The 24052-nt window shown below is 42.9% G+C and overlaps 1 protein-coding gene and 8 non-coding genes across 10 annotated transcripts in view; 3 read left to right on the top strand and 6 right to left on the bottom strand.

The window, feature by feature from the left end:
* Positions 1-23791, bottom strand: part of tacr1a (tachykinin receptor 1a) — a 99306-nt gene extending 75515 nt beyond the window's left edge. For both annotated transcript variants that reach the window (XM_034202261.1, XM_034202260.1), the window contains exon 1: positions 23262-23791. In XM_034202261.1, the coding sequence (XP_034058152.1) occupies positions 23262-23656 (395 nt within the window). In that variant the 5' untranslated portion in view covers positions 23657-23791. The remainder of the gene's footprint in view (positions 1-23261) is intronic.
* trnat-cgu lies at positions 152-224 on the bottom strand. Its single transcript has one exon. It is a non-coding gene; the product is annotated as a tRNA-Thr (tRNA).
* Positions 1310-1382, bottom strand: trnat-cgu. Its single transcript has one exon. It is a non-coding gene; the product is annotated as a tRNA-Thr (tRNA).
* Positions 2554-2627, top strand: trnat-ugu. The gene has a single exon. It is a non-coding gene; the product is annotated as a tRNA-Thr (tRNA).
* trnat-cgu lies at positions 2818-2890 on the bottom strand. The gene has a single exon. It is a non-coding gene; the product is annotated as a tRNA-Thr (tRNA).
* trnat-cgu lies at positions 3308-3381 on the bottom strand. Its single transcript has one exon. It is a non-coding gene; the product is annotated as a tRNA-Thr (tRNA).
* Positions 3511-3584, bottom strand: trnat-ugu. The gene has a single exon. It is a non-coding gene; the product is annotated as a tRNA-Thr (tRNA).
* trnat-ugu lies at positions 4133-4205 on the top strand. The gene has a single exon. It is a non-coding gene; the product is annotated as a tRNA-Thr (tRNA).
* trnat-cgu lies at positions 5804-5876 on the top strand. The gene has a single exon. It is a non-coding gene; the product is annotated as a tRNA-Thr (tRNA).
* Positions 23792-24052: the final 261 nt, after the last annotated feature.

Genomic DNA, 24052 nt, shown 5'->3' with positions numbered 1-24052 from the left:
CCTGTACACTTTAATGAACCGGTGTGTTGGGTTTGATGATTTCCTAGCATACAGAAAACAACTTCTGAAGCCTTAGAAAACATTCAAAAAATAGTTCTTTAGTATTTATATTTCAGCAGAAAATACAGCTTGAGGGTTAGACACTGTTATGAGGCACTGCTGGGATTTGAACCCAGGATCTCCTGTTTACGAGACAGGCTCTTTAACCACTAGGCGACAGTGCCCGTAGTCCTCTTTTTCATTCACCTGTTAATAGTAAGATAAGATCATCTCACGCCTAGACTACTGCAACTCCCTCCTGGCTGGTCTACCTGCATGTGCCATCCGACCTCTGCAGCTCATCCAGAATGCAGCGGCTCGTCTGGTCTTCAACCTTCCTAAATTCTCCCACACCACTCCGCTCCTCCGCTCCCTTCACTGGCTTCCGGTAACTGCTAGAATCCACTTCAAGACAATGAAGTCGTACCATGCTGCGAATGGATCTGGCCCTTCCTACATCCAGGACATGGTTAAACCGTACACCCCAGCACGTGCACTCCGCTCTGCATCAACCAAACGGCTCGCTGCACCCGCACTGCGAGGGGGACCCAAGTTCCCATCAGCAAAAACACGTGGGTTTGCTATCCTGGCTCCAACATGGTGGAATGAGCTCCCCATTGACATCAGGACAGCAGATAGCTTACACACCTTCCGGGGGAGACTGAAAACTCATCTCTTTCGACTCTACTTCGAGCGATAGAATTACTAACAAAGCACTTATATACTAATAAAGGACTGGCTTATCTAAAGCCAGTTGAGTAGCACTTGAAATGTTTGGCTCTATGAAACCTGATGTACTTATATGATTCTGTTTTCTTCAAGGTTGTGTCTTCCTGGTCGAATGCACTTATTGTAAGTCGCTTTGGATAAAAGCGTCAGCTAAATGAAATGTAATGTAATGACACAACATCATGAGTTCAAATCCCAGGAGTGCCTCACTGGATTTGCAGGATGTCAAACATTTCAAGTGAACTGAGGAATAAAGGAGGTGCTGTGGCTAGGGCTTAAAGTGCTTGTCTTAAACAGGAGATCCTGGGTTCCCATCCCAGCAGGATCTCATACAGGGAACAATCTGTAACTTCAAACAACCAGTGTTTGGGTTTGATGTCATATTTCCTAGCATACAGAAATCAACTTCTGAGGCCTTGGAGAAATATATATATTTAAAACATTCCTTCAGTGGTAGTTTCAGTAGAAAATACACCTTAAAGTTTACACACTGTTTTTTTGAATGAGAACAATCTACATAATCCAAATCACAAACCCTATGAGGCACTGCTGGGATTTGAACCCAGGATCTCCTGTTTACGAGACAGGCGCTTTGACCACTAGGCGACAGTGCCCTTGAACTCCTGTCAGTTTTCTCTGATGTCAAAGTTGCATTAATTATCCCAGTTCAAATCTTAGCAGTGATTCAGCGGATTTATTCTTTATGAGATATTTTTCCAGAAATAAATATGTTATTGCTTTCTCGTCTTAAATCAAAGCTGCCTTCATATACAGCCATTTAGGTTTGTGCCTCCAGTGGTCATTATAGGAACTATGTTGTTCGTAACTTCTGAGTTGGCTTAAAGGTCCCATGTCATGGCCATTTCCACTGATCATATTTCCATTGTTGAGATCTACTAGAATAGATTTATACTGTGCAATTTTCCAAACTCACATTGGTTTCTCAAACAGCATCTCTGTAAAGTATGTGTATTCATTCTCTGTCCTAAACGGCTTGTTGGAGCTCCTGCCCCCCCCTCCCTGTGAGCCCACTGTGCTCTGATTGGTCGGAACGTTGAGAGGCTCGTTGCTGCGCTCCTCGCAGCAGATCGCAGCAACAAGCCTCTCGGTGATACAGCGAGAACAAGCGAAACTCATCCTGAGCACACAAACACTCACAGCCGAAGTAAAAACAATAAGTGTGGTTTGATATTGAGAAAGAAAAAGGTTTATGACGCTGTGAGAATGGGTCTGCGGAGAGCATTTCTCCGCCATCCCAACTTAGCAGCCCGAAAAACGTTTACCCATTTAAACAGTCGTGGTAGATACCTTGTTTGTTTTAAACATCATAAATACACAACAACAATGAATACTTACAGGTTGTGTACCCGAATCTCCCGCTGGTCCAAACAAAGTAGGAACAGCATCGTTCTTCAGTGCCCTACGCTGTGCATATCCGGCATGAATGGCTGAAAGGTTTGGGAAGCTTTGTTTCGTGAAAGGCTGGCAGAGGGTGTGGCCTCTGGGTATCCCCACGTCAGAGTACCCAGGAAGTAAATGAGGAATCTCCAACGAGGCGTTTTGGGGAGGTCTTTAGAGTTCTACTCGCTACAGGGTGCACTTTGAGGGGTTTTAACTCTGCAGACCGTTTACATGCAGAAAAACCTTCATAACACACAAGGGGACGGGTGATAACCGGAAAAGCATGACATGGGACCTTTACGTTTTCAGACCAGGAGGTTGCTGCATGGTTAATAGTTTACTGTTGAATTGAGAAAAAACCGATCTCCAGACTGGCCAGAAAGAGGCGCTGTGGCTTAGTTGGTGAAAGCACCTGTCTTGTAAACAGGAGATCCTGGGTTCGAATCCCAGCAGTGCCTCATACAGGGAGCAATCTGTATACTTTACTGCACCAGTATGTTACGTTTATTGTACAAAGAAGTGATGCAACAAAATGTGTATCATTCTACATATCATAGAAACAACTGTGGAAATCTTAAAAAAATTCCTTGAGGTTACGTTTTTCTTGAATAACAACAATCTCTATCAACAAATCAGACAAACTACATGAGGCACTGCTGGGATTTGAACCCAGGATCTCCTGTTTACGAGACAGGCGCTTTGACCACTAGGCGACAGTGCCCTTAGTCCACTTTTTCATTCACCTGTTAATAGTAAGATAGATAACACAACATAATGGGTTCAAATCCCAGGAGTGCCTCACTGCATTTGCAGGATGTCAAACATTTCAAGTGAACTGAGGAATAAAGGAGGTGCTGTGGCTAGGGCTTAAAGTGCTTGTCCTAAACAGGAGATCCTGGGTTCCCATCCCAGCAGGACCTCATACAGGGAACAATCTGTAACTTCAAACAACCAGTGTTTGGGTTTGATGTCAAATGTCCTAGCATAAAGAAATCAACTTCTGAGGCCTTGGAAAAACCTTTTTTTTTAAAAAAAAACATTCCTTCAGTGGTAGTTTCAGTAGAAAATACACCTTTAAGTTTACTCACTGTTTTTTTGAATGAGAACAATCTACATAATCCAAATCACACACCCTATGAGGCACTGCTGGGATTCGAACCCAGGATCTCCTGTTTACGAGACAGAAGGCTTTAACCACTAGGCGACAGTGCCACTTTGGTCGTCTCTAAGTAAACCTTCATTCATATAATTAATTGAAAGATGCAATGTTCCAAGAAAAAAAAGGATCTACTTTATCCTAGATACTTGCGCTTTAAAGTAATGAGTGTGGTTCCCCGTGTGAGGCACTGCTGGGATTTGAACGCAGGGTCTCCTGTTTACAAGACAGGCGCTTTGACCAACTAAGCCACAGCACCTTAATCTGGTTTTGGTTCTTATCTTAAAACTGATCTGCATTCATATCCAGCCAGTGCCTTTAAAATGGCAGCCAATTCAAATTAGGACCGGAGTCAAGTGGTTACAAGAGGAAATGACATGACATTACATTTAGCTGACGCTTTTATCCAAAGCGACTTACAATAAGTGCGTTCGACCAACAAGATACAAACTTGAAGAAAACAGAATCATAAAGTACATCAGGTTTCATAGAGCAAAAACATTTCAAGTGCTACTCAACTGGCTTTAGATAAGCCAGCCCTTTATTAGTATATAAGTGCTTTGTTAATAGTTATATCGCTCAAAGTGGAGTCGAAAGAGATGAGTTTTCAGTCTGCGCCGGAAGGTGTGTGAGCTATCTGCCGTCCTGATGTCAATGGGGAGCTCATTCCACCATCTTGGAGCCAGGATAGCAAATGCGCAAGTATCTAGGATAAATGCGACCATTACTTGTAAGATGGTTTCATTTATCAGAGATCAGGGTTGTAGCTTGGTTATAAATTGACAGTATTAATGGCCGTTAATAAGAGGCGCTGTGGCTTAGGGGTTAAAGCGCCTGTCTTGTAAACAGGAGATCCTGGGTTTAAATCCCAGCAGTGCCTGGAGCTCAAGAGCTATCTGTGAAATATGAGAACCAATTTAATACATCCTCTAAGTGTAAAAATGCTGTCTCACTTTGTGTAAAATTGACAGAAGACATCTTGTGGTTTAGCTGGTAAATTGACTGTCAAACAAGACATTTTCTTCTTTAACACATCTATGTCCTGTTCATATCACATCGTCCTCCCATCGAGCTTTAACACAGTGTTCCCACTTTTCATGTAACCAGAAAGAGAGTATTGGGCAGAACAACCTCCCTGTATGAACCCTCTGGGGACTACAGACGTAGGAGGGAGTGGAGGCAGTGGAATTTGAAGGAGAAAATGTGATAGAGCTGCCATTAATATTCTGATCAGGAAGTCATCTGCTCCGTCTGCAACGAACTGGCTGTGGTCTTTACGGTAAGTGAACATTAAAAGGTCATGCTTGGGGAAACTTCAGCTGACGAGATCAATCACGGTTAAATTGTTGGGTCAATCCTGTGAGAAACTCTTTGAATCAGCCTATCATAACAACATAGAAAAGGCTGGCCAACAACATCATATCAAAACCCAAACCATGTCCTGAACAGTGAATATGAATTGTTTCCATCAAAAAGGAGATACAGGGTCCCACGATTCAATCAAGTCAAACTAAAGCAGTCCTTTGTGCACCAGTCAATCTTCACAGTAAATACAGAGTCAAACCCCAGATTGAATACGTTAGAGCAGTGATTCTCAAATGGGGGTACGCGGACCCCTAGGGGTACGTTGGGGTACTGCAGGGGGTACGTGAGATTTAAAAAAACTAAAAAAAGTTCATTAAAAAAATACCATGCATGATTACAAAAATAATCTTAGTACAATAAGTTAAATAGAAAACACAATTTTATATAAAAATATTCCTAGAACCACCTCATATAAACATGTCAAATGTGTGTATTGCATAATATATCATTTTGTTCATTGGTTTGTTAAACTTCAATTGAAAAACTCTTTTTTCGTTATGTTATTATTTTTCATGCTTAAAATGAAAATACCCTTAGTTTGTTGTAATGCATGCACGAAGGAGTAAATAAATCACACACTGAGGGAACATCAAAATATTGGAATTATTTGTATAGGGTTTTTCGATCAAAAATGTTCGTGGTCGGTCAGGGGGTACTTGGCTGAGAAAATGTTTCAAAGGGGGAACACTACTGAAAACAGTTTGAGAAGCACTGCGCTAGAGGGTCTTCAGTGATTGTAATTTGTTAAATGTTTATTTTCCTTGTCTTCCATCGTGTCTCCATATTTGTCCTTTTCGATGTTGCAAATAGAGTTGCTTTTCAGTAGAATATACACCTTGAGGATTACACACTGTTATCTTGAATGAAACAATCTACATAAACCAAATCACACACCCTATGAGGCACTGCTGGGATTTGAACCCAGGATCTCCTGTTTACAAGACAGGCCCTTTAACCACCAGGCCTCACTCCCAATCTTAACTCACACCAAAGCTGCATTCTTTCCCATCATGTTGAAAGGTAGATAACACAGTGCCATGGGTTCACATCCCAGCAGTGCCTCAGTTGATTAGCAGGATGTCAAGCATTTCAAGGAAACCCATTGTTTAAGGAGGCACTGTCGCCTAGTGGTTAAAGCGCCTGTCTCGTAAACAGGAGATCCTGGGTTAAAATCCCAGCAGTGCCTTTAGAGAACCAGTGTGTTTAATATCATATAGAAGTGAGGCAACCAAATATCTTTCATTACATATAGAAAGAAACTATGGATGCCTTAGAAAGGATTTTACAAGCAGTCTTTCAGTGGGGGGGGGGGTGCTAGTGGAGCGTGTCGCCTGAGCCTCGTAGCGGGGGCTAATGCAGAGTGCATAAAGCAGACTCTTCACGCTCACGAAGGATCACTTCTTCAGGGCAGGGAAGGCCCACGGGCCGCCAGTTGATGGTCACTGCCTTACAGTGTAAGTGTAAGGCTCACACTTACCCCCTGATCCCACTGGAAGCGTCTGCGCCGCGCTGCGACCTCCTCCTGCGTCATAACCCACCAGGCGCGTTTCAAAACGTTGCGGAAGCGGAGCGTCGTGTGTGCAGCCTCGCAGTTGTTGGATGAACATTCCACTTCCTGCCTGCGCCGCGCTGCGTCAAAAATAGGATTCATCCTATATTTTAGAAATTCCTTGCGGCGAGGAGCTTCTGGGACGCTTCGAGCCGCGGCGCAGCGTGTCTGGTGGAATAGCACCCATTGACTAGAGTGGCCGCGATCGCTAAAAACGCCGCAGACGCTCCTGGTGGGATTAGGGGGTTACAGTCATTGCTTTCTGACGGACTTGACCCTTTTACTCTTCAGGTTGCAAAGGGGAAATTAGTAGCAGTCTACTCATGGATGTCTACTGCCATGCTATTCAGTTCACTTTCTGCTATTCAGTTCACTTTCTTCTTAAATGTGCAAATATGAAACTTACAGGTCAATATCACCTTGCTATTGGTAGCTGAACTGTCAATACCCCAAAACATATTCTTAGATGTACCTAATTTTCATTTTGAGTTATTTAGACACAATTAACACTTATAGTTTCACTTCTTGTTACATAAGAATAGATCATATTTGTTAAGTGTTATTATGGGAGAATTACTATTCTTGTGGTACTGCTGCCTTATTAGGCCCATATTGAGCAGAGCATATTAAGACCAAAACTCATGTACAACAACTTCCTTACTTGCAATAAATCAGCACTAATTAGAGTTATTGAGGAAAAACTCTCAACTAATGGCTTATTACTTGTAGAATACGGTCATGTAGAATAAGGCATTAATAAGTGTTTTATAATGACTAATAAAGAGCCAATAAACTGCTAATATGCATGTTAATTAACAACTAGTTGATGGTTAATTTGTGTACCTTAATACAAGGGTGTTACCCTATCTATCTATATATCCATCCATCCATCCATCCATCTATATATCTATGAAGAACAAATGCTGACCATACATACATGTTTGTTGACTTCATGAAGGATTATTTAACCAGTTGGATGAAAGCTTAAAGATTTGCTGCAGACTTGCCGTCTTCTTTTCCTCCGGCTGTCAGACTGTGCTTCTCTCTGGAGCTGTGATTCTGTTACTGGTGATGTCTTTTTTACTAAAACATGCCACTACAGTGTCAGCGACGTACAGAGTCCAATAACTCTATTTTTATTCTATGAAAAACTGCAGCATTTGTACACATTTTGGCTCCATCAAAGCACCTTGAAATGAAATGGATGCCACCAAGATTCCAAGTCACTTTGCATCTATTTGTGGTGTTTATCATGTATTTTCAGTCACATTTTCATTCATTTGAAGTAAATCTGCCTCTTTGTGGTCTTTTTTGCACATCTGTTCATGAATCTTAGCTCAATAAAAGCACCTTGAAATGAAAGTGATGCCACCAATGTTGCTGACATATTTTCTAATGGGATCTACAATCTGATATCTTTACCGAGCAGGTGATGATTTTATATCTGTCAGCAGGATTATGATAGAAATGGCCCGATATTCGTGAAACATACATTTCCAAAATTAAGTGTATTTCTAACTCTGGCAGATCAATGAATGTAGCGCCATGCAGAGGTTGGTGTCAATTGGTCAGAGTGGAAATGTCTTGACAACAACTCAATTGATTGCTATGAAACTTATACATACATGCATGTACCCTGAGTATTTCATTCATTTACCAAATGCTATCATCAATAAACAAGACTTTGGTCCAAATACAAGCAGAACATTTACTCAAGTACTGAACTTGAGCACAAGTCAGTTGTGTTTGTACTTTACCGGACTTTATCTATGTTATGCTACTGAATACTTCTACTCTAGTACTAGTATTAGTTTAATTATTAAACGATAGCCTGCTTTGTTGATGGTGAGCATGGTAACCCATTTCCTTATGAGCCATTAGGATGACAAGTTATCCAGTTTTATTTAAAGAGGCCCTTCTGCTCTTTGGGCTGTTTTCCCTTTAGTGTGTTCTATAGGTTTTAGTGCATGTAAATGGTCTGCAAAGGCTAAAATCCCTGTGTTCCCTCCAGGAGAACTTTCTCTACCTCCCTGAAAGCCTCCTTTGTTTAATTCCTGAACATAATGTCATCACTATGTAACACTCGTGCTTCTATAGGCTAGCGCTCCAACACATTGTACGTGATAGGCTAAGGAGCGGGACATCTCTAAGCTGGTTGGCCAATCACAACAGAGCCGGCCAGCTAACCAATCAGAGCAGACTGGGCTCTGGTTTCAGACAGAGGGTGAAAAGAGGTGCTGCAGCACAGACAGTACGAGAACAATAAAGAGCTTTTTGAACATTGAAGCATGGAGACATGTCCCAGGAGAGACAGTGAACTAAGGACATCCAGAACATTCACCAGTTAGCAACTTACAAATGATGTATCACTTGTATATAGACTCTTATGGCACGACTTATATTCTATTTTATTGTATTTACTTGTACTATTTTATTGTGTTGAACTGTTGGAGGAGCCGGTTTCCTCAGATTTTCATCGACATATCTGTAGCTATGTACACATGACAATAAAAGCCTTGAATCTTGAACCTTGAAATACAAAGTGGTTTCTTTTTGACACTTGTATTGCGGTACACCACTTTAAAAAAGAAGATTGAGATATATCACTTTTTTTGTATAGTGCTGTGTTTACTGGAGCGGAGTAGCACCTGTTATGTATCCAAGATGTTGGTCGTTGAGTGTGAGAAGTAACATGTTGACTATTATGAGATAGCACCATATGGGTACTTATTGTGCCTTTTGCCCTACTGGGAGGCACTTAAGCACAAAAAACAGCACATTTAAACACAAAAGTATGACATTTTAGACACAACACACAACACACAACACAGGCCTAAACTCGAGCCATTATCACTCGAATACAGACAAATATGATTATCTTAATAAATGAGCCCATAACGAAACGTTTTGCTTCGTTATTCCAACAATTTGTTCGTCGTATCCCCACTACGTTTACCAGCAAGTAGCCACTCCTTAAAAAACCCAATTTCACCAACAGAGAATCCCGGAGAAAAGGAATAGAAACACTAAATACAGTGGTTTCTTTTTGACACTTGTATTGCGGTACACCACTTTAAAAAAGTAGAAAGAGATATCTCATTGTGTTTGTATAGTGCTGTGTTCCCCGGAGCGGAGTAGCTTCTGTTAGGTATCCAAGATGTTAGTCCTTGAGTGTGAGAAGTACCATGTTGGTACATATTGTGCATTTTGCCCTACTTTTGCATTGGGAGGCACTTATAGAAAAATAAACAGCACATTTAAACACAAAAGTATGATATTTTAGACACAACACAGGCCTAAACTTCAGCCATTATCACTGGAATACAGAAACATATGATCATCTTAATAAATGAGCCCATAAGGGAACGTTTTGCTTCATTTTTAGTCGTATCCCCACTACGTTTACCAGCAAGTAGCCACTCCATAAAAAGCCACATTTCCCCAACAGAGAATCCCAGAGAAATGGAATAGAAACACATTTTTCAAAGGCGTAGTTTGAGCCTGAATGCAGCTGAGGAACAAACGTCTCTACAGCTTGGGGGGGTTTTCTCAACAAGTTGAATGCAATCAGCCCGGGAGCTGCTGGTCTACGGGTGGTGTGTTGCAGAAACACCACACGAGTGTCTGTAGCGATTAAGTACTATCAGCTGCTTCCCCCCCGATGAGATCCCACACATTTGCCAGAAGTTACCTCATGTGAAGCAGCTAATGGGAGCTCTTCAGTCCGCACAGGAAGCGGAGAAGGACAATTAATAAGTGAAGTTTCAACGACGGCTGTGAGCGATGGTTCCCGAAGGGTGAATCGACATTTTCAGAAAACACTTCGGTAACACTTTATATTAAAGGTGGGGTAGGTAAGAATGGAGAAACCAGCTCGAGTGCACTAGAATTTGAAAATACACAGCCGGAAAAGATCTGCCACTTCCTTACAGAGCCCCTCCTCCAACACACACGAACGCGCACATGACCAATGAGGGCACGAGATAAGTTTGTGCACAGATGGAAGGCTGACAGGCAGGTAGGCCATCCAGTTACTTTAGCCGGCTCAGATGATTGGTCGTGCTTTTTACAGCGCCACGGCTTCCACTTATGAAATTCTCCCATAATAACACTTAACAAATATGATCTATTCTTATGTAGCAAGATATGAAACTATATGTGTTCATTGTGTCTAAATAACTCAAAATTAGGTATTTCTAACTATTGTAGAATATGGTCATGTAGAACAAGGCATTCATAAGTGTTTTATAATGACTAATAAAGAGCCAATTTACTGCTAATATGCATGTTAATTAACAACTAGTTGATGGTGAGTTTGTGTACCTTAAATGTCCCATGTCATGCTTTTCTGGTTATCACCTGTCCCCTTGTGTGCTATGAAGGTTGTTCTGCATGTAAGCGGTCTGCAGAGTCACAAACCCTCAAAGTGCACCCTGTAGGGAGTAAAACTCTAACACAGAGAAGACCTGTCTATGCTGCCCCAGAACGCCTCGTTGGAGAGTTCTCATTTTCCATTGTTTGCTTCCTGGGTTCTGTGACGTGTGAACACCCAAATCAACAACAAAGGACCGGATTGGCCCAAATGGACCAATCCGCGGAGCACCTCACACACCAGGACCCCTTGGCCAACTAACAGGGAGTCCCATTGACTTGCATAGAGCTCCCTGAACGCTGGTAATAGACGAGTTGTGATGGCGGAGAAATGCTCTCCGCAGACCCATTCTCACAGCGCTATAAACCTTCTTCTTTCTCAATATCAAGCCACACGTATTGTTTTTACTTCGGCTGTGAGTGTTTGTGTGCTCAGCATGAGTTTCGCTTGTTCTCGCTGTATCGCTGACCCGGAAACCTGTCCGCTCCTCGCAGCAACGAGCCTCGCAACGAGCCTCGCAACGAGCCTCGCAACGTCCCGACCAATCAGAGCACACAGGGAGGGGGGGGGTCCATCAAGCCGTTTAGGACAGAGAGTGAATACCTGGTTAATACTATACAGAGATGCTGTTTGAGAAACCAATGTGATTTTGGAACATTGCACAATTTAAATCTATTCTAGTAGACCTCAACAATGGAGATATGATCAGTTGGCCATGACATGGGCCCTTTAAGATAAAGTGTTCCCATAACTTCTTCTCCAACCAACTCCAGCTGCTGAACTGAATGCTCCTCCACCAGGTTTTTAATAACGTCTTTGAGAAACGTTTCAGGCTAAATTAATCAGATTTCTACGTCTCTTGAATATCACATTTGGCCCGTTGTCCCTAATCTGCCTTCTCGTTCTCAAGGTTCACTCTTTTTGGGTTCTTATGGAAGTCATTTCTGCATATTATCGTAGTAGTTTTGCATCTATTTTGAGTTATTTAGATGGTTATACGTCTACTGGTAGCTGTTTTCACGCCTTTCAAGGTTTAAACCTATCCCGAAGAAGATCAAGTTCACTTTTTGGGTACTTTTTGTAATAATTTTGCATCTAACTTTGTTCAAATTGCATGCCTTTGTGATTGTTTTGCATATATTTTAAGTAATTATGTAGCTTTTTGAAGTAAATTGAGAGTCTCCTGTGATTTGGAATCTATTTTTGGCGTCTCGTGTTTTTTTGTGCTCTTTTTGCTTCTTTATGAATTCTCTGTAGTGGTTTTACTTTGGGCTTGTAGTTGTTTTGTAGATTCAAGGCATCTATCTGTCGTCCTTTTTCATACTTTCGGTCAAATTGCGTGCCTTTGTGATTGTTTTGCATCGTTTTTTGGCCCTTTTGTTGGTTATACGTCTATCGTAGTGGTGTTTGTGACTTTAAAGGTTTCAATCTATCCCGAAGAAGATCAAGTAAACTTCTTGTGTACTTTAGGGGATCATTTAGCATCTGTAGTCATTTTGAATGCCTTTGAGATTGTTTCGCATATATTTCCAGTCATTAACTAAATCTGCCTCTTTGTGGGCTATTTTTTTTTTCCTTGTCACCACTGATGGAATTTCCGTCACACATGAATGTTAATTGAGAGGAAGTGAAGCCTTGTGTAGATACAAAGAACAAGACATGTTTTCTCCGCAGAGTCACTTCAGGACAGAGTCTGGCATTTGGAGATAAAACCACGCCTCAGTCTGAACATTTATGGTCTGCTTTCTAACAAAGACTGCATCCAGAAAGTAGTGAGGCATTAACCGAGACTGAGGTACACAGAGCCTTCTCCAACATTAGACAATAAGAACAAGAAAAGAAAGCCCCACATTACAGTTCATTTAAATAATACTGAATTTCCGAAACTGGGTTCACTTTTTTACACAGATCCAAAAATACATTCAATATCCACATCTTCTAAAACCCATGAATTGTTTTCTTTATCAAACTTAACTACTGCCATATGAAGCTCAGTGCAAGTTCAACCAGGAATACCGTCTTCATAATCTTTTATCATATTGTGACATCAAAACAATTTTCTCCAGCTTGAAAACTGTATGTATCAGTCAAGTTGTAACCTTGTTCCTATAATACATATAATTGCATAGAAGTCTATAAGAAAATTATGCTACTTCATACTTGATTTTATCCCTCAGTAAACATTTTCCCAAGGAGTTCATGGTCTGAATCTCTAGTTTCAAGGTTTAAGGCATGTTTGCCTGTAATGGCCAGCAGGGGGCGACTCCACTGGTTGCAAAAAGAAGTCTGAGTGTATGGAAGTCTGAGGAAATTGCCCTTCTTTTCTTTTGATTTATGACTTCAGTAAAAACATGTTCCTGATTAGTTAAAGGTCTCATCTGTAGTTTCAAGTCATCCTCAACCACTGTAAGTTATATTCTTGTTTAATTAGACTTCTCTGTTTCATTTATTCGACTCTGTATAAATTGTTATTGTAGCTTAAACGGCTAAATCGCGTTTGAGAGATTTTAAATCTCAGATCTGCTCAGGCGAAACCTGCTTTACAGGTCTCAGCACTCAAGCCTGCATTAATATAGGCACGGCCAGTCTATTGTCGCCCATCAGCTGTAGATAGTTAACTAATTAGAGGGCCGTGGCCCTACAGCTGTGTGAACTGAGCAATCAGGCGTCCATTTTTGGGTAGCTCTTTCCTGGAGCGTCAGCTTCAGCGTCAGACAGCCGAAGACTGACAAAGACATTGGAGTCCTGCGTAGGGATGGGTATCGTTTGAAATTTATCGATTCCGATTTCGATTCCGGTTCTGCTTATCGATTCCGGTTCTTATCGATTCCCCGTTTCGATTCCAAAATTGTAAAATAAAGAGGTCAAACGTTTAGATAACAAAAATATATTTATTCTTAAAAGCTTTAACTGAAATTGTTACTAAAAAATATACATGCAATACAAATGAATTGCACAATAGCTGTGCTTTATTTTAACTGAGCTATGCCTGTGGCAAGCTATTAACAGGCATTACACTTTGCCTTTTCTTTTTCTTTTTTAGTGTAGTGGAGCCTCACTTCAGAGTGTTTACCGCGACCTATCTTTGGTGTTATGAAGTGACTGAGCTCGTGAAATGTCTACGGGAGGGCGGGGGAGCATCGCTGCGGGGCAACTGTGGACCTCTGTCGCCTGTCAGCGCAATTTATATGATGCCGTTTTAAAAAAATGAAGGGCGGTGCCGGCCGTCAGCGTACCGAGCCGGCCGTCAACGGCCCGCTGACGACCGGCCGTTCTGTGATTCTCCAGGTCCGCCCTGTATTCCACCGGGTCACCGCAGCACCGCGGTGCAGACGGACCCGCTGGAATACAGGGTCAACCGCGTTTAGGAACCGTTAAGCAGAACCGAAATTGTGTATTTTGTATGGGTACCCGGTACCCGGCATTTTCTTATCGGTTCTCATCTGGAACCGAGTTTCGGTTCCCAACCCTAGTCCTGCGGGAGTAAGACTGACAAAGACATTGGAGTCCTGCGGGAGTCACGAGGGAGGCAAAGAGGAGGCAAATCCTACTCTGATCGAGCTGGTGTCTTATTTATCTTTTCTTTAGTTTTCTAGCCCCTCATGCTATAATCATGTGTATTTTCTCCATTCCTGTTCATGTGTCTTCTCGCAATTATCACTGGCCCCGTGTATCTCCTAATCGATATAACCGGCCTGCTCTCGTCTATCCCACGTGCTCCACTGAGATCCATCATCTAGTTTCAGGTGGCCTGTGGAATTGCCAGTCAGCTGTTCCTAAGGCTGACTTCATCTCTGGCTACGCCTCCCTGCAGTCTCTGGATTTCCTTGCTCTCACTGAGACCTGGATTACTCCATTCAACACATCCACCCCAGCAGCTCTCTCCACTGCATATTCCTTCTCCCATACACATAGACCCACTGGCAGAGGAGGTGGCACTGGTCTCCTGCTCTCTCCCAAATGGAGCTTTTCCCTCTTCAAGCTACCTAACTTCACTCCTTCCACCTTTGAATGCCATGCCGTCACAGTAACCCATCCTATACAGTTAACCATTGTTGTTCTCTACCGTCCACCAGGCGCCTTGGGGGACTTCTTGGAGGAATTAGATAATCTCCTCTCACTCATCCCTGAAACTGGCCCTCCCACTGTACTTCTCGGAGACTTCAACCTCCAGACGGGGAAGATAGACGAACTAACGTCTCTGTTAACCGCCTTTGCTTTCTCACTGTCTCCGTCCCCACCGACTCATAAAGCTGGCAATGTCCTTGATCTCATATTCTCAAGGAACTGCGCTACTTCTAACCTCTCTGTAAACCCGCTCCACACATCCGATCACTTCTTCATTTCATTCTCTCTATCCCTTTCCAAACATAACAAACTAATCTCTTCTCATCCTGCACTTGTCCGCCGTAACCTTCGCTCCCTCTCCCCCTCTACCTTTGCCTCGTTGGTGCTCTCAGCCCTCCCTTCCTCTGATTCGTTCCATCTCCTGCCTCCAAACTCTGCTGCAGAAACTCTCCTCTCTACTCTCTCATCCACTCTGGACTCGCTCTGTCCTCTCACATCTCGGCAGGCTCGTCAGTCCCCTCCTGCTCCCTGGCTAAATGATGCACTGCGTGCTAATAGAACCGTCCTTAGGGCAGCAGAGCGGAAATGGTGGAAATCCAAACATCGTGACGACCTCCTAACCTATCAAGCTCTCCTCTCCTCTTTCTCTGCTTCGATCTCTCAGGCAAAAAGCACTTTCTTTCAAGATAAGATCCAATCTTCCTATTCCAATCCTAAAAAACTATTTTCCATCTTCTCCACCCTCTTGGACCCTCCAAAAGCTCCTCCCCCCTCCTCACTTCTGTCAAGCGACTTTGTTACCCACTTTGAAAAAAAGGTTGATGATATTCGCTCTTCTTTTTCTGACTCACCTTTACTCACCGCTGGGTCACCAGACCCTCCTTCCACCAACACACTAACCTCCTTTTCCCCTCTCTCTCCAAGTGAGGTTCTTACCCTCATTACCTCTGCCCGCCCTACCACCTGTCCTCTGGACCCTATCCCTTCAAACCTCCTTCAGACTATCGCTCCTGATATTCTACCGTTTCTCACCCATTTAATCAACACTTCTCTAACTTCTGGTCACTTTCCAAACAGTCTCAAGGAGGCAAGAGTAAACCCTCTCCTAAAGAAACCCACTCTCAACCCGTCTGATGTTATAAACTACAGGCCTGTCTCTCTCCTCCCATTCCTGTCTAAATCACTTGAACGCACTGTCTTTAAACAACTCTCCTGTTATCTCCATCAGAACAACCTTCTGGATCCGCACCAGTCTGGTTTCAAGGCAGGTCACTCCACAGAAACTGCTCTCATTGCTGTCACGGAGGAACTGCACACTGCCAAAACTGCATCCCTCTCCTCTGTCATCATCCTATTGGACCTGTCTGCTGCATTCGACACGGTGAATCATCAGATCCTCCTTCGCACTCTCCAAAAACTTGGAGTTTCAGGCTCTGCACTTTCCCTCCTCACCTCATACCTGAAAGACCGTACCTACAGGGTGACTTGGAGAGGGTCTGAGTCCGACCCTTGTCAATTAACTACGGGGGTCCCTCAGGGCTCTGTTCTTGGTCCCCTCCTCTTCTCCCTGTACACAAACTCGCTCGGATCAGTCATTAGCCCGCATGGTTTTTCTTACCACTGCTACGCTGACGACACCCAATTAATTCTGTCCTTTCCCCGCTCAGAGACCCAGGTCGTCGCACGCATCTCTGCTTGTCTAGCTGACATCTCTCAGTGGATGTCTGCTCACCACCTCAAGCTCAACCTTGACAAGACTGAGCTGCTCTTCCTCCCGGGAAAAGATTGTCCCACTCTTGACCTAACAATCAACATCGGCACCTCAGTTGTTTCCCCGACTCAGACTGCAAGGAATCTGGGTGTGACCCTAGATAACAACCTGTCCTTCACTGCAAACATAGCTGCTACAACCCGTTGCTGCAGATACACGCTTTACAACATCAGGAAGATACGTCCCCAGCTGACTCAGAAAGCGACTCAGGTTCTGGTCCAGGCTCTCGTCATCTCACGCCTAGACTACTGCAACTCCCTCCTGGCTGGTCTACCTGCATGTGCCATCTGACCTCTGCAACTCATCCAGAATGCAGCGGCTCGTCTGGTCTTCAACCTTCCTAAATTCTCCCACACCACTCCGCTCCTCCGCTCCCTTCACTGGCTTCCGGTAACTGCTAGAATCCACTTCAAGACACTGGTACTTGCTTACCATGCTGCGAATGGATCTGGCCCTTCCTACATCCAGGACATGGTTAAACCGTACACCCCAGCGCGTGCACTACGCTCTGCATCAGCCAAACGACTCGTTGCGCCCTCGCTGCGAGGGGACCCAAGTTCCCATCGGCGAAAACACGTGGGTTTGCTGTCCTGGCTCCAAGATGGTGGAATGAGCTCCCCATTGACATCAGGACAGCAGATAGCTTGCACATCTTCCGGCGCAAACTGAAAACTCATCTCTTTCGACTCCACTTCGAGCGTTAGAACTATTAACGAAGCACTTTTATACTAATAAAGGACTGGCTTATCTAAAGCCAGTTGAGTAGCACTTGAAATGTTTGGCTCTATGAAACCTGATGTACTTATATGATTCTGTTTTCTTCAAGGTTGTGTCTTCCTGGTCGAATGCACTTATTGTAAGTCGCTTTGGATAAAAGCGTCAGCTAAATGCAATGTAATGTAATGTAATGTAATGTAACACAGCATAATGTTCATTTAATAAATGAACATTAGGCCTGAACATCAGCAGGAGAGGACTCTTTAAAGTAGAGACACTACATACTGATATACACCTGAACATCAGCAGGAGAGGACTCTTTAAAGTAGAGACACTACATACTGATATACACCTGAACATCAGCAGGAGAGGACTCTTTAAAGTAGAGACACTACATACTGATATACACCTGAACATCAGCAGGAGAGGACTCTTTAAAGTAGAGACACTACATACTGATATACACCTGAACATCAGCAGGAGAGGACTCTTTAAAGTAGAGACACTACATACTGATATACACCTGAACATCAGCAGGAGAGGACTCTTTAAAGTAGAGATACTACATACTGATATACACCTGAACATCAGCAGGAGAGGACTCTTTAAAGTAGAGACACTACATACTGATATACACCTGAACATCAGCAGGAGAGGACTCTTTAAAGTAGAGACACTACATACTGATATACACCTGAACATCAGCAGGAGAGGACTCTTTAAAGTAGAGACACTACATACTGATATACACCTGAACATCAGCAGGAGAGGACTCTTTAAAGTAGAGACACTACATACTGATATACACCTGAACATCAGCAGGAGAGGACTCTTTAAAGTAGAGACACTACATACTGATATACACCTGAACATCAGCAGGAGAGGACTCTTTAAAGTAGAGACACTACATACTGATATACACCTGAACATCAGCAGGAGAGGACTCTTTAAAGTAGAGACACTACTTACTGATATACGCGCCTGAACATCAGCAGGAGAGGACTCTTTAAAGTAGAGACACTACATACTGATATACACCTGAACATCAGCAGGAGAGGACTCTTTAAAGTAGAGACACTACATACTGATATACACCTGAACATCAGCAGGAGAGGACTCTTTAAAGTAGATACACTACATACTGATATACACCTGAACATCAGCAGGAGAGGACTCTTTAAAGTAGAGACACTACATACTGATATACACCTGAACATCAGCAGGAGAGGACTCTTTAAAGTAGAGACACTACATACTGATATACACCTGAACATCAGCAGGAGAGGACTCTTTAAAGTAGAGACACTACATACTGATATACACCTGAACATCAGCAGGAGAGGACTCTTTAAAGTAGAGACACTACATACTGATATACACCTGAACATCAGCAGGAGAGGACTCTTTAAAGTAGAGACACTACATACTGATATACACCTGAACATCAGCAGGAGAGGACTCTTTAAAGTAGAGACACTACATACTGATATACACCTGAACATCAGCAGGAGAGGACTCTTTAAAGTAGAGACACTACATACTGATATACACCTGAACATCAAAGAGGACTCTTTAAAGTAGAGACACTACATACTGATATACACCTGAACATCAGCAGGAGAGGACTCTTTAAAGTAGAGACACTACATACTGATATACACCTGAACATCAGGCAGGAGAGGACTCTTTAAAGTAGAGACACTACTTACTGATATACGCCTGAACATCAGCAGGAGAGGGACTCTTTAAAGTAGAGACACTACATACTGATATACACCTGAACATCAGCAGGAGAGGACTCTTTAAAGTAGAGACACTACATACTGATATACACCTGAACATCAGCAGGAGAGGACTCTTTAAAGTAGAGACACTACATACTGATATACACCTGAACATCAGCAGGAGAGGACTCTTTAAAGTAGAGACACTACATACTGATATACACCTGAACATCAGCAGGAGAGGACTCTTTAAAGTAGAGACACTACATACTGATATACACCTGAACATCAGCAGGAGAGGACTCTTTAAAGTAGAGACACTACATACTGATATACACCTGAACATCAGCAGGAGAGGACTCTTTAAAGTAGAGACACTACATACTGATATACACCTGAACATCAGCAGGAGAGGACTCTTTAAAGTAGAGACACTACATACTGATATACACCTGAACATCAGCAGAAGAGGACTCTTTAAAATAGAGACACTACATACTGATATACACCTGAACATCAGCAGGAGAGGACTCTTTAAAGTAGAGACACTACATACTGATATACACCTGAACATCAGCAGGAGAGGACTCTTTAAAAGTAGAGACACTACATACTGATATATATACTGCCATACTTTCCTCATGGAGGGAGAGTTTATGACCTGATCACATCCCTCTCTCTCGGACACCATTCTCTGGATGTGATGGGCATGTCTGCAGAAGATTGCCAAGGATGCGTCAGGCAAGAAAAATGAGTATTTCCCAGGTGTGTCTTAAGAGAAGACAAGCAGTGTGATGAGAACTCTTGGCGAATAAGAAAGCTCTGATTCATTTCTACAAGGTATAGCAATGCAATAATGAAGTGCTCTCATTTTCTCTGTGACAGAACAAAATCCCCTTGGATTATGCTTTAAACAAATACAGTGGTGCGTGATGTAATGCTACCTGTTGTTAGTGCTTTTACCCTGTTATGATGAAAGAGAAATACACATGTGCAGTGATGATCCTGAGATGTTTCCAGGTGAGATTAACTGTGATGTGCTGCATGGGGCGGTGGTGGCGAAGTCCATAGGGACTTGGCTTGGCAACTGGAAGGTCACCAGTTCAAGTCCCGGAAAGACCAAGTGCTACCGAGGTGTCCCTGAGCAAGGCACCGTTCCCTACACTGCTCCCCGAGCGCCGTACATAATGGCAGCCCCCTGCTCCTAACACAGGATGGGTCAAATGCAGAGAAACCGTTTCGTTACATGGTACTGTGTAATGACAATAAGTTGAATCTATCTATGTTGGTGAAGGACATTTTTTTCTGATTTATTTATTTATAATTTAGCAGCTACAAAATTAAAAGATTCATAATCAACCCGTATCCAAAATGCCTTCAAAATAAAGCATAAACTTATATTAACCTAAATAACGACTAACTGAAGATGCTTTTACTGCAAACAGCCAGAAAATTCATCTTTAGATTTTCACAATTTTCTCCATTGACATTGAAAAACATGCATATTATCGAGTATACTTCTTCAATGTTACAATGCTGTCATTTGTTAAGCTATTTGAGCAGGGAAATGGAAAACAGCTTGTCATTTGACTTTCTTCCAAAGCTTTTTGGCGTTGAGGACTATTTCAAATAAAATATATATCATTTTTAAGTGCACCCACGTTTCCTTTCTTTCATGTTTGGCTCTTTATTATCATGCGGCCCAACAGTTTTAATGTCACCTCAAAACGCTACAAAATCCCTGAAAACATCTCAAGATCATCTCTGAAAAATGTTTCTAGTTTTATGTGTTTATGATCTAGGCACTGCAATACCAGTTGAGGACATTAGATGTTTTTTGTTTCGGCTAAATCAGAAAGGAATAAATCAGAAAACTAACTCAAGGTACAACGGCAGCTGAGTCACCAGATACCGACTGTTACGCAGGGAAATGATCCAATGTCAAACAAGAAAATACTCAATGTTAATATCATATATTTGTGCATTTTATTTCCTCTGGGTTCAAATAATCCAAAAGCACAATCAACAATGGTTTAACCCATAATGCTTTGCTGCTTTTCGCGGCTTCCCCTGCGTAAGACTCACTATCAGGCGCATCAGAGGCAGTTTCATTCCCTTCAGGCTGTTTTTTAAGATCCAAATGGTGAAAGAAAGTGAAATGAAGAGGATGTTGGTCCGTCTGTATTGTGCTCCAGGTGGGAAATAAGCCGTCATGTGACTTTTGTGTTTGAGATGCTTCATCATGTTCAAAAGACATGATTATGTGTTACGACCCTGGTCGTTATGTGTATTGTGTGTATAGATTTCCTTCGAGTCTTTTAGTCCTTCAGAATGATTAGGCAGGTTTAGTAGTAGGCATGGTTAACAAAACTGTGAGTTTGTGTCTTAAGGGGGGGGGGGGTGTCACGGCTGCTGTCTGCTCGTTAACCTGTCTGGGATTGTTTTCAGCTGTGTATGTTATATGTATATGAGATGTGCCGTTGCCCGGACGCCATTGGATGCCAGTTTCCTGTCCCTCCTCCGGTAGGCGTGACCGAAGATCTGGATTGGAGCAGGTCGGGCCCGACTCACCAATCCCTGCCCACACCTTCCGGGGACTCTTCCAAGAGTGTGTGCATCTCAGTTAGACGGGAGAGGTCTGAATCTGTGTCAGACGGCTCTCGGTGCTCTCCTTATGTTCTGTGTAGCTCTGTGCTAGTTCTGCTACAGTGGTTGGTTAGTGTGTGTGTGTGCTTAAGTGTGTATTCTGTGATTTGGGACGGCGTCGAACTTGTGCGAGACACCTCACTATTTTAGCCTTAAGTGCCCATCGTGCGCTATGACTGTGATAATCTGTGGCCTTCGTTTTGTGTAGCGTGATTGTGAACAGATAGCTGGTTTTAAGAGCCTGTATTTTTGGTTATATCATCTTTATTTTGAGTTTATTATTAAAATCAACCTCTCACCAAGAACACCTGGTTTCGTGTTGCTTCCCTTTTACCCTAAGCGAGCTGGGGTCGTAACACTGGGTAATGCTTACAGGGGTGGCAAATGAAAACCAAAGTGATATGATGAAATACAAATGTTTTTAACTCGGGAGAGGCAGCAGGGTAATAACAATTAAACCATGGTTCATTGTGCTTTTGGATCGCTGGAACTGGAGAGGAAACAAAACGTTATTCTTGTCTGGATAATGGATCGTTTCCTGCGTAAGACTCGCTATCTGGAGCCTTTTGGTTCCTTTCTCTTGTATTTATTTATGATAATACCACTTGAGGAGTGAGGACACGTCTGGTGCCATCCATTAGTGTATTCTAACTGTATTTGTGTCGTTGTGTTTTGTTCATTCATTCATTGGTTTTTTCACATTTATCTTGTCCTTTTACTATATGCTCAGATATGTTTGTAGTTTTTACATTATCACTCATGTTGATTTGTGAAGCCCTCTGAGACAAATGTGTTTACTGATATTGGGCTATAAATACATTTGAATTGAATTGAATCCTTAATCTCTATTCAATCTTTATTTATATCCTGCTTTAAAGGTCCCCTAGTATACTGGTTTTCATCAATATATCACAGGTCTCAGATATATACAGAGCCTGTTTCCGATTGGCTGAAACACCAAACAGATCATTGCAGCATTACCCATAAACCCCTCTGTTTCAGCCCTGTTTCCAAAGTGCTGATTCTCTGTCTGTTACTTTAGATGAAAATAAGGAGCCCCTCCCCACGCCCCTCTGAGAGACATTTGGTTACAAAGAACTCAATGGTGCTCTAGAGGAGATTCAGGTGATAAGGGGGGGGGGGGTTACCTTGGTTGCTGATTGGCTAATGGTTACACAAGCCAACATCTGATCAGCTCATTTTCAGACAGGTTTTTATATAAATGGATCAGAACAAAAAGAGAGAGAAAATATTTTTTCAGAGTCTCTTTACACAGAGGGGACACATGTTGATGTAGAAGAGACATGAAGAAGAGGGGACACATGTTGATGTAGAAGAGACATGAAGAAGAGGGGACACATGTTGATGTAGAAGAGACATGAAGAAGAGGGGACACATGTTGATGTAGAAGAGACATGAAGAAGTGGGGACACATGTTGATGTGGAAGAGACATGAAGAAGAGGGGACACATGTTGATGTAGAAGAGACATGAAGAAGAGGGGACACATGTTTATGTAGAAGAGACGACACATGTTGATGTAGAAGAGACATGAAGAAGAGGGGACACATGCTGATGTAGAAGAGACATGAAGAAGAGGGGACACATGTTGATGTAGAAGAGACATGAAGAAGAGGGGACACATGCTGATGTAGAAGAGACATGAAGAAGAGGGGACACATTTTGCATAATAGGTGACCTTTAGCTCCACACACTGACACCCACCTGTCCAGCGCGATGGCCGTCATGGAGTAAATGCTCGCGAACACCGCGGCCACGGGGAAGAAGTTGTGGAAGCGGCAGTAAATCAGGCCGAAGTACCACTCGTTGTGCACGGCGTAGGTGAAGTTGATGACGGTGTTAAAAGCGGACATGGAGGCTTCCGCGAACGCCAGGTTGAGGAGGAAATAATTGGTCACAGTCCTCATGCGTTTGTGAGCCATAATAATCCAGATCACCGTAACGTTGCCCACCACGGACACGATTACTATGGAGCTGTACGCCATGGCCCACAGCGCGATCCTCCACGCGGGCTGCACGAACTGGTTCCAGTACTCGGTCCCGTTGGTGGAGTTGGTGGGGATAGTGGGGCTGTCGGTGATGTTGAAAAGAGGATCCATTGCGCTGGTTGGAAAGTCTAAAAACCGGTGGAGAACAACAATCTAATTCATTGCTCAAAGAAGTTCAAAGTTTCAGAAAAGCGTGCGAGGTTCACGTACCCTTCACTGGGTTTGAAATAATAAATCCAGTGTTCAGAATAGTGGATCTGTCGCTATGTAACACCTTTGGCTGCGCGTAAAAGCGAAAACGCGCCTTTTACGCGCATTGCAGCACAAGTCTGTGATCCGCTCACTGTTCACACACACTTATCCCCCTCTCTCTCTCTCTCTAACACACACACACACACACACACACACACACACACACACACACACACACACACACACACACACACACACACACACACACACACACACACACACACACACACACACACACACACACACACACACACA

The sequence above is a fragment of the Gymnodraco acuticeps genome, unplaced genomic scaffold, assembly GCF_902827175.1.
Source record: "Gymnodraco acuticeps unplaced genomic scaffold, fGymAcu1.1, whole genome shotgun sequence".
NCBI classification, from domain to species: Eukaryota; Metazoa; Chordata; class Actinopteri; order Perciformes; family Bathydraconidae; genus Gymnodraco; species Gymnodraco acuticeps.
Note: the sequence above shows the minus strand (reverse complement) of the source record. Positions and strands in the feature narration are given on the sequence as shown.